Raw genomic sequence first — 12,096 nt, forward strand, 5'->3', positions numbered from 1 at the left:
AAGGCCTGAGTGGGTGTATAAAATCTGTTTGTACGTATTTAATGCAAAATATATATTGTTTTATATTCCATTAATCCTGAAATATAAAATTCAACGTATAAATTATATTCTGGCTGGTAATTTGTATAAGGTACATAGCTAAAACGAGCAGTCAGGCAGGGGTGGTGGGTGAAGTGCGTGCGAGAATCTATGGCTCTCGGGCGGGACACTTTCCCGTATATGATGAAAATGCTGGCGTTAATTGAGAAGTTCCCTTTGTGAGCATTTTAGTATATCTTGGCAGATTGATGGAAAGAGTTAAAATGATGACATATATATATGTATATATGTCAACATATGTATATATATGTATGTATGTGTATGTATATATATATATATATATATATATATATATATATATAATATAACACCTATATATATTTAAATTTACGTGAGGTCCTCATCTTAACACCTATGGGCGGTGCTTACACCGTAGACACCACCCTTTCGATGTCTTCATTACGTGAGGTTCTTGCAGTGGCGTACTAATGAGAGAGTCCACCAGACGACATGTAGAGGGGTGCCTGAGGCTCATAAATACGTAAATATCTGTCCTCTGTGGCCTTTTGCTGCAGCGGACTAAAGCTCAAAAACTGTTGATCATGAACAGTCAGCTGCAATGGACAAGAGGAAGAAATAGAGGTTGCCACTTCATAGTCTTTTGGATGTGACCTATGTTTCTAGCTCGACAGAACCTTCCTTTTTAAGTGGTCATAGGAGGACATGTTGTCAATAAACAAAGGCAATTTCCTGGAACTGGTGGAATTTTTATCAAACTATGATCCTGTTTGAACATCTTTTGGAGGTTAAGCAAACTAATCACATCTCAGACATCTGAGAGAAGTGAATGTATTTGTCACTAAATATTAAGAATAGATTCATCTATTCTTCCTAGGAAATAATGTTAGGAAAAAATTTGGCTGTCAAAGAGGCCAATTATTTTGGAATTCTTTTGACAATTTTGCAGAAATATTTCTCCTTACAGATCAGGTGTAGTGATTAGATATGATGTTCATATTGAAGGTGATTCTGTTGATAAGAGGAATCTTTCTTGGGTTTCTTTGTATTGCTGGAAAAAAGGCGCAAATGAAACAAGATATCCACCGGTAATATGAGAGTGATGGACTGGACATTAACTTTGCTGCAGTCAGGATGTGATAATGCTGTAACTTGTATTGTAGTGATTCTAATAGGTATTCAGAGAAAATCAAGAAATAAATCGAATTTTGTATGTACAACATAATCATTTCTGAATTGCTAATGAAATTTTGCTCTTTTGGAGCCAATCCTTTATGTGTAACATTCTTTGGAACTGTAGAGAAACTTTATTGCTTTTTTTCACTTTCAACTCACCGATGGGAAGTACTGAAAGAAAATATGAACCTGACAGTCAAAAGACTGTCTCAGACTAGATGGAGTGCACATCATGATGCCGTAAAGTCCTCTCAAGAAACAATTTGAGAAGCTGATCATAACCCTGGAAACATTGACGGATCAAAGAGAAAATGTTGACACAAGAGGATCAGCTGAAGTTTTGCTTAAAGCTGTGATTTTATTTTTTGGGTTATCTTTCTTTTTGGTGTGATGTACTGGAAGAAGTGAATCTCACACACAAGTATTTGCAAACAGAAGGAATAAGTCTTGAAAAGTGCACTGTAAAGCTCAATGGTTTGAAATTGTTTCTTCGAGGTCAGCGGAATGAAATTGTGGAGAGAGCGATTCAATATGCAACTACACAATGTGAAGAAATGGGCATCTCCATGGAAACAAGAGGAAGGATAAGACGTAAGAAAATGATGCCAGGAGAGATGGCGAGGGATGCTGGACTGACAATGCAAGAGGAAATGAGGAGATCAATGTTTGAATGCTTAGATCGATTTAGTCTAGAATTGGATGCTCATTCAGAGGCCATGGATAACATCTTGTCAATATTTGCAGCTATTCAGCCAAGCTACTTGCTTTCTGCAAAAGAAGAACAACTTCAGGGGAGTATTTCAAATTCAAGCATGACCAAGATTTTTAATGAAATTTCTGCTGAGGATGTCATGGTAGAAATTATGCGACTTCGCAGAGACATGGAGGCTACCAAAATCACACCTGAAGAAGCAAATAAATGGACAGTCTTGCAGTTCCTGAAGTTTATTGTCAAATGAGACTTTTGTTAAACCTTGCCACACTTGTCATTGTGCCTGAGATTCTTTTTAACAATATGTGTGTCTGTTGCACCATGTGAAAAAAGTTTCTCTAAACTGAAACTCATCAAGAATTATCTTCGTTCTAGCATGACTCAGGCAAGATTGAACAGCCTAGCTATGATCTCTATCGAAAATGAATGTGCCAAGACAGTTAATTTTGATGAAATAATTGGTAAGTTTGCTGAAGCTAAGTCACGAATGATGAGGCTGTAAAACTAATATATATATATATATTTTTTTGCGTCAGATGAAAGTATACCGCTTGTATCTCGTGGTTTCCTATGTTTTTAGAACAATCTAGTGCTATTGGTCATGTTTCTCATAAAAGTGAGTTGAAGAAGGCTGCGCCCTTCTCATTGTGTAATACTTTATTTAATGTGTAACTTGTAGTTATATACAGTATGGCTTCTGTACTTTGTATATTTGAATTACTTGTATGTGCTTTGTTGTATCGTGTAAATTTTGTTGAAATTAGGAAATACATTTGTTTACATATATACTGTAGATTTCCTAGATATCATCCACATTTACACACCTGCTTTTTATTTACGAATATTACACTTGATGTAGGCTACATTATACTTCAGTAAAAAAAAAATAATAATTCTCAATACAGTGAACCCTCACTTTACGCGGTCAATTGAACCCACGGAGGCCCGCATAAAGCGAGAAACGCGTAAAGTGAACAACATAACATATGGGATTAAATAAAATAGAGACTGGCTGACCCCCAAACTCCACTTTTTCCGACACAATACCTATGTTCTAGTAAAAATAACATCTTAATTTTATGATGGTACATGCACACAATTAATACTTAAGAGAAATAGAGAAATACAGTCGCCAAGTTAATGTCCATTCAAATAATGGACTCAACTCCCTCCCCCTCTTCTCACACTCCTGGCTCTTCCCTCTCTGAGAAATGTTTGGGGGAAAACCACTAGATTTTAAGGTATAGTAATAAATAATACCTCAAACTAAAGTTAGGATAATATTGCTGGATTCCTTGTAAGACCAGGAATATTTTGAATATAAATGTCATATATTTTGCACAAAAGATCACATATTTACTCAGAGTAAACAAAATACTTAAAGTAGATATAAAATTTGTATGTCTAATGCAAAATCTATGATGTTTATATTCAAAGTGATCATCAAATTGTAAGAATTCCAGCAATGCAAATTATATTCTGGCAGGGTAATTTGTATGAATTTTATGAGCTAAAACAAATATCTTCAGTTAATAAAAAAAAAAAATATTCTTCACGACAGTATCTGTCAATCAAAGAATGGACCGCATGGGTAAAAAATGGCGCGGCGGTCTGGACCTCTCCAGCCGCTCGCCGCGTAAATGACCAAATTTACCGCGTAATGAAAGCATTTTCATTCTGGCAAGGCACCGCATAAATGACCAAACGCGTAAACAAAAGCCACGTAAATGCAGACTATACTGTATAGAGAGACAAGTCTTTCTCCATCCATGTATTATGCAAAAACAGGAAAAATCCAAACCCACTAAAAACTCAGTTGAAAACATTAACACAAGATGGTAAAAATCTCCTCCTTTCATAGAATGGAAAAAAAACCCACAAGAACAATCAAATATGAAGCACACCCCCAAAGTGAGGCTGCAAAGCTGTGCTCATTTACAGACTTTGCTCAGCTAATATGAAGGAGGATAATAACAAACTGTGGACTCAAATTCAACATATTAGATCAGAGTACTGTAATTATTAAATAAGATGGGTGGAACAGCTCAACATTACTGTACTAACATAGACAAGAAAAAACAATGACCAAACAGCTTAAAACATTAATGAGAGTAATTTCCATGAGTCAGTCCCTGTTTCCTCCAGGAATCTTTCCTGTGTGAACAAAATATCAGAGCTGAAAACTCCCACATAGATGAACACCATCTGGGGATGCACCTCAATTCTGCAAGTTAAAATATGAGAACAGTACAGTACTTCCTCATGGTTTGCCCCTTTACACTACTGTACAGTATTTGACCAACCCCACCTATCAGTTAACATTCACTGTATTGTTCACTGCCTTGTTAGATGGATTACCTCATGGTAGTGTTTATAAATTTACACTTCCATTGTAATGGAACCTCTTTGTTAGATGTGTTAGCCATTCTCAAGTCATAACAGAGAGTTGAGGGATAAATACAGTATTTATTCACAGACCCACTAAGTAACCTTGCTTTATTTACATGATAAAACATACAGTAATGGCAATGTGAGCAAGAGATAAAACCATTAAATATTAAATATATATAATATTGTAATACTGTATTAGTACAGAATTAACTAATTCATTCTATAATCAATAAATATCCTTGTTATATTTACAAAACAAAAAATGGTACTGTGGGGAACAACAACAACAAACAATCCTATACTGTATTCTATAGGTACCTTACTTTGGAAGGGTGTGAAGGGTGCTCGTGGAGGCACACCTCCAACTGCTTGAAAATAGCTGGGTGGGGCATATGGCGGCGGCGCCGACATAGGAGGACAACTCGCTTTTGACATGTTCTTTTCTGAAATTATTAAAAGAGATAAGAAAACATTGAACAATTCCACAGACACCAACAATATACATTATTCAGGTTTTATTCTTTTTCATTTGGCAATGAAAAATGCCTTGCTCATATGGCTTACAGACTAATTATGGTACCTGCTCCACACACACACACACACACACATTGTTTATGAGTTAATATAATGGTGACTTTGGACAAAATTCGGAAGATTGAAGAGGTGATAGTTTGGACAGTTACAGCAAGCAAAGTTTTCTTGGTATCAAAATGTTGCCCTAACTATGTACAGTAGTATTCATATGTGAGTATCATTTGCTAGTTTAAAGTGTAAGTAATAAATAGAAATCAATAAAAAATAAACAAAATAAATTATCTGGCAGGAAAGCACCCGAGTCCATAGAATAAAATAACTTGTGAAAAATATTAGAAACATTTCTATCTTGAAAATTTTGAAGCAATCTGAGGTGCTTGACTCTTTACTTTTATTTTTAAGCTCTTCTCCACCAAAAGGCTCGTAAGCCGCTTGGTCACATCTCTGTTATGTACTGGGCATGCACTGGCTCCTGAATATATTGAACCTGCTCCAGTGTTGGTCAAGTCTGGTCTTGAAAGAGCTCACACTCGGTGCCATCACAACACACCCTGGCAGGTTGTTCCAAGAGATCACAATTCCCACTCCAAAAAAGTTTGCTCTCACAGTTTTCTGGGCTTGTGAGGGGCAGGAGAAAGCCAGCTCCAGGTATGAACATTTGACTGAGTAGTGCTCTCTGAGATGTTTATAAACTTCAATTTGGTCACTCTTTGCCCATCTGTAGTATAAGCTAGGTAGTTGCAGCATTCTAATCTCTCTGGATAATTGAGGTGCTGTAGTGCAGGCACCAGTCTGGTGGCCCTACTTTGAACATTTTCAATCAACTGACAGTCTCTAGTAGGAAGTAGGCAGCTACCAAACAGGGAGGTACTGTACTACCGCCTGGGAATTGGAAGCATAATGTGTTGTCTAATGGTAGACCCTGCTGCCATATGGCATCACGAACATTGTGACCAAGTCCCAGGTTGCTCATCTAACTTTCTGCCTCATTTACACACAATTGCAGGGTCTCAATTGTTTCTCTTACTTTGACAACACAACATACATACTGTATATTGTTTCTCACTCTTGATTTTTTCATTACTGTATTCATTTATGGTTATCATTATTTTATATACTGTATTGTATTTCTTATTAAATGTTTTACTGTAAATATTTTTATTAACCCTCTGGTGCACGAGATAAGTTTTAAGTTTTCCAGTTCCAAGATCACATCTCTAAGTCCCCCAGGGGAGGCGAGACAGTGTATGGTGAATATATTTATTTCGCTCTAGCAATTTTCACACCAAAACTTTTATTTGCATAAACCATATATCTTTGGCTTTATAACTGATTGCTCTGTAACATAACCCCCCCCCCCTCTAAAAAAGAAATTAACAATAATACAAGTACAGTGAACCCTCGAAGGTCCGGACTAAAAGGGGGGACCACCCGCCACCCACCACAGCCGGCCCAAGTCAGTGATAGTCATAATTATAGTGAGGATATGGACTTATATGGACTTTGAGGGGTTTGACAAAGAGGCCCTGCAAGCCTCTGTGGTGGATAGTGATACAATTGATACAAGTGATACAGGTGAGGGCCAATAATCTGCCCTCTGCCTCGGAACCAACCCCCCATCCCCGTGTGCCCAGCCATCTTTTCTACTAATGTAAGTGTTAAAAAACCTAATATTATTGATATTTCTCTTAATTATTAATTGTGTGTGCATACCATCATACAGTTAAGATAATATTTTTACTACAACATAGTTGTGTCATCAAAAAGTGGAGTTTGGGGGTTGGGCCAGTCTCTATTGGAATTAATCCCATATGTTCTGTTGTTCACTTAACGCGGTACCCTGTGGGTTCAATTGACCACGTAAAGCGGGGTACAACTGTACAGTATTATTATTATTATTATCATTATTATTATTATTACATTATCGCCCCCCAGGCCCCGATGTGGGTCAGTGACCTGTGCCCGGGTGGGCTAATCCCCGTAAAAAAAATAAAAAATAAAAAAAAAAATTTAAAAATTAAAATTTAGGAGTTCGGGATTGACGGTTAATCCGAAAGTCGGTTATTCGAGGGTCGGTTAATCAAGGTTTTATTGTATATATATTTTGATAAAATCACACAGAAAAAGGGAAACAACGTAGCACCTTAGCTTTCGTCTTTATTCGCCTCTGAAGATGTCTTGAATAAAGACGAAAGCTAAGGTGCTCCGTTGTTTCCCTTTTTCCGTGTGATTTTATCAAGATTTATCTTATCCATGTTTTCATTGTGGATCTACATTATATATATATATATATATATATATATATATATATATATATATATATATATATATATATATATATATATATATATATATATATATATATATATATATATATATATATATATATATATATATATATATATATATATATATATATATATATATATATATATATATATATATATATATATATATATATATATATATATATATATAGAACTAACCCCAAGCCCACCCATGACCATAAGAATATCTTAATATTACCATTTCACAAAAATTTCTCACACATTCCTGCACAGCTAAAAACCTGGAACGTCAATGTGGCATTTAAAAACTCATGCACTGTTAAACAAATGTTAATCAAGAACTCCCCCAACAACACAATTGGTTGCATTTATAAAGTTCCTTGCAAGGAATGTAATATGTTTTACTTAGGCCAGACAGGTAAAGATCTTGCAACTAGAATTAAACAACACAAATACAGTGTTAGGACAGGCCAGGAATCCAATGCTCTGTTTGTTCATTTGAGGGATAACAAGCATTGCATTGACTGGGATAATGCCTCCTCAATATTACCATGTAAGTCAATTGACAGTAGGAACATCATAGAATCTAGTCTTATTAAACATACCGAAGCATTCAACATGAATTTGAGTAACGGCATGTACAAGCTGGACAATTTTGTAATTAAGAAGATTTGTGATCAGGTGAGAAGGCCGGGTCACTTGACCATCTGACCTGACCACCAACCGTTGTGTGCTATTTAAAGATTAGTAGGGTCATTACCTAATACCTGACCATTGTGGACCTGGTCTCACCCTCCTCTGTATATATACACCTTGATTTGTATTACTCTCTCTAGTCTGTACTCACCCCTGAAGATGTGAATTACACGAAAGCGCTTGGGAACTTCGTGTTTTCTTCTTTCCTTGTGGTTATCAGCATATATATATATATATATATATATATATATATATATATATATATATATATATATATATATATATATATACTGTCAAATATATATTGTCAAATTACGTATTTTCGAGTCCCAACGTTAGTGATTGCGTTGTGAACTGACAAAATTTTCGTTTGTATTTCACTTTAAAATTAAAATGGCTGGCAAGCTTAAAAGTGAGAGTTTTGTGGTGCTGAGAAGAAAAAGAGACACCCATTTTAGATTTTCTATGTACAGTATTACTTAAGCATTTTCGACTTACAACCTGGATTTGGGTCCCTAACCCCGTCGTAAGTCGGGGAGGAGCTGTAGATACCTGCTTTACATCTACAGTAGGCTCTCGCCAATAACGTTTAATAGGTGCCTGAAAAACGCCGTTATTAGCGAAAACGTTATTTGTGTGACATTAAAATACATGTAAAAAGGGTTTATTGGTGCCGCCGCCCCAAGACTTTCACCCAATTTTTCCCCTTAGAAGCCCTGCCTAACACTTATTGTTAGCTGAAATAAAAAGAATTGTTATTCAATCATCAAAATAAAGAGTTTGAGTATTATAACACTTAGCTTGGGGGAGTTTTTGAGGTGCTTGGTGTGATGATTGTTCCATATCTGAGGGCTGGTAAGACTTGCACTGTCTTTCATTCTACAAGCTAACCATTTCAAAAGAAAATGCTCTGTTATCACTAACAACCTGTTTCAATCACTTATATCATTCATAGCTCGCCTCGCATTTCCATCACTACCGAAATATTTCTTAATATTTCTCACTGTAGACTCAGGACAGTTCAGTTTCCTCACAATATCAATGTTCCGTGCACCACTTTCAATGAGCTCAACAATCTGTTCTTTATCCTTGACCGAGTAGGCACACTTCTTGTGGCTTTGTCTCTTAGCTTTGGGATCTTTTTTCTCAATCACTTTAAAAGTTCCCGGGCGTTCAGGCGGCAAATCACTCCCTCCACCACCTCCCCTAACCCCCACAGGCAAAAATGCGGCAGCCATTATTGATCACCGACCCTAGCAACCACTAGTTATAGAGGCTAAAATCTCACACGTGGGCGCAGCGCTGTATTCCATGGAGCGTGTGTGAGAGTGAGGCAGAGCGGACAACTACTTCATCAACATGGCGGTAAACAAACGCTATCGTTGATGCGCTCGGACACTTCCCACAAAATCTCCGTTATTCAAGAGAATTCAGACGTTATTATCGAAAATGGGTATCTGTTGTAACTTACAGTTATTGTCGAAAACGTTATTGTGGAAGTCGTTATTGGCGAGAGCCTACTGTAAGATGGAATTATATAAAGCATTTTAGAATCACAGCCTCTTTGAAATTCATTTTAGGTACAGTACAGGTATATGAAAAGAGCAATTGATGTCTAACTGGATGACCAAGCCTCTGAAGGAAAGGTGGGGGAGAAGAGAGGAGACTCGATGGGGGAGGGGGGATAAGAGGGTAGGCTACCTGACCTGACGTCACCTTACCTCACGAGACCTCTAGTCATGTGACAGCGTGGTGTCTCCCCACACCGTACCCTTCGTGGATCCACCCACACAACTCTTTTACTATGGTTAATAATTAATTAAAAAATATATTATTAGTTTGCATGTAATGAGTGACGAATTTTATTCTTTCAATTGTATTAGAGTAAAAGTATTAGAAAACCAAACTTAAGTAAAAGTACTGTACTAAAAAATTGGAGTACTTTTTACAATAAATACACCCAAAAATGTTACTTGAGTACAGTACAACAATCAAGTAAATTTATTTAGTTACTTTACAACTTTCCTCAAGTCTCCCCACCTTCATGTTTATACAGTACATATCCACCTTAATTACCTAATGGTCACCCAAAATATAGACGACCATGTCGAGGGAAAGAGGCTTTTGGCCTGTGTAGGATCCTCCATTGTTCTTCATAGCTTTGTCAAGGGCTATTTTGAAGCCCAATATTATTCTCAATGCCACAGCTTCAGCTGGTAGACCATTCCATAGGTCTACTAACCTCTGTGTGAAGAAGTATTTCCTAATGTTCATTCTGCATGATAACTTGGCAAGCTTGAAGTAATGTCCCTTCGTGGTGGTGCTGGTGCGTGACATCACGAAAAAATGGCCCAGGTTCATCTTTTCTATCCGTTTAAGATTTTGAATGTCTGGTCTGAAGAGTTGTTAGTCCTAAGGCCTGCAGTCTATTTGGATATTTTTGCATTTACACACTGCACATTCCTACCACTAATCTATTATCATATTCTAATAAGACGTCTAATTATAAGATAATTTTCATCGATTACATTACCGGCGGAAATGTATAATAACGGAGATGGCGTATCCAAAATTTTCTCTATTTTCTTCCATTAATCGTCCGCCATTATCGCCTGCCTCACCTCCAACACTGCGTGTCTCCTTCATAAATCATCATGCACATGCGTTCCCGTATACGTCACGCGGCCAATCAAAAGCGTTTTTGTTTTTGCAACCAATTAAAATGATTTAGGGTTTAATTTGCAGTATCTTTGGCCCAATGAAATTCGAGTTTTATTTTGGGTCTCTCATATTTCGAAATTCAAGTTCAGTTCCGACCATGGAAGTCTGCGATGGGTGTCACTTAAATTATATGGAGTTGATTGCGAGTTTTTTGGGGAAAAAACGAAGAAACTATAGCATTTTTTCGATCACATGGTGCTCTTCCAACCTCAGTAAAGTGTACTAAGAGCAAGACTGAATGTAAATATGTGGCGTTGTGTAAGAATCTCAGAATCCAACGACAAACAAGAACCAGGCCAATAAGGTAAGAAATAGGTGATTCCATAATATGGTGAGAGTCAGCTAGGTTAGGTTAGGTTAAGTTTGGTTTTTGTTTTTCTAGTGTTTTTGGTGCATTTTGCCATGATTTTTTCTGGGGAGGAAAACGTCCAACGAAAAAATTTTGAGAAAAAGACCCGGCTAATTTCCACCATAAATGAAGGTCATATTCGGTCTAAACACACAAATACATTAGAAAAATATATTTTTGACTTTCTAACAGAGTGCGGTGTGACAGTGCAAATTTACCCACATACACCCACACCTACAAATAAACATACACCCACATTAACACCTATAAACATACACCCACATTAACACCTATAAACATACACCCATACTCACACACATACACCCACACTCACGCCCACACACCCACACTCACGCCCACACACACACTAGGCTGAGGGCCAAGATGACAAAAAAATGTAGGGCATGATATTAAGTTAATTAATAAACTGTGCCAAACATACAGTAAACCAAAACAAATATAGACCACACAAATCCTTTTTTACACCATAATGTTTTAATGTTTTAATGTTTTAATCATCACAAGACACTAGACAGTTGTTGAGAAGTAGCTGTGATAAGTCTCCACATTTCCTTCCTCCTATACTGGTGGTTTACTGACAATAACGATTTTTCTCAGCTGCTCTATCAGTAAGACGTCATTAAATGTGATAAGAGAGATAAAGGGTCTTACTTTAGTGGAGGATGCTGGTGAAGGTTACGTGGCCAGGCAGCTCCTACCTCTGACTTACTCTCAGGAACCAGATGGACAGTGACGTCATCGATGAATCAAAATAGCTTTATTTGTCTTTACATTCATGTATGATGTTCTATACTCTGAGGATAGTTATAATGAGGCACTATATTATACCAAAGTTTGTATAATATATATTTATTTTTTTTAATTTAGATATATTGTTGAACTTTGTAAGACTATCTGCTCATTGGTCGGAAATTAACTACCAATCAAAAGCGTGGGAACTGACGTCATCATTACGTCAGTATAGATGCCATCGTTCACTACATTAAACAATTAAAGGTTACAACTACTGACGTCATAATATTACAAACTCGTACTAACTTACTCAGGACACTTAAGAGTAATACGCAGGTTGAATTATTCTTTACTTTTTTACTAAGGAATGTTGTCGTTGTCTGTTACTTTACCCCCTCAATAACATGTATCAAAACAAT

At 36.7% G+C, this 12,096-nt stretch overlaps 1 protein-coding gene across 4 annotated transcripts in view; it reads right to left on the reverse strand.

Moving 5' to 3' along the window:
• The window catches only part of LOC121873522 (lipopolysaccharide-induced tumor necrosis factor-alpha factor homolog), a 54,682-nt gene extending 42,959 nt beyond the window's left edge, over positions 1-11,723 (reverse strand). For 2 of the 4 annotated variants that reach the window (XM_042377116.1, XM_042377114.1), the window contains exon 1: positions 4,660-4,779. Coding sequence is in view for 1 of the 4 variants with exons in the window: in XM_042377117.1 (XP_042233051.1) it covers positions 4,660-4,771 (112 nt within the window). In the remaining 3 variants the exon portion in view is untranslated. Of the gene's footprint in view, positions 1-4,654; positions 4,780-11,596 lie in introns of those variants that run through there. The other 2 variants (XM_042377117.1, XM_042377115.1) reach the window with 2 other exon arrangements.
• Positions 11,724-12,096: the final 373 nt, after the last annotated feature.

This window comes from Homarus americanus, unplaced genomic scaffold (genome assembly GCF_018991925.1).
Source record: "Homarus americanus isolate GMGI-L3 unplaced genomic scaffold, GMGI_Hamer_2.0 scaffold30858, whole genome shotgun sequence".
Classification (NCBI taxonomy): Eukaryota; Metazoa; Arthropoda; class Malacostraca; order Decapoda; family Nephropidae; genus Homarus; species Homarus americanus.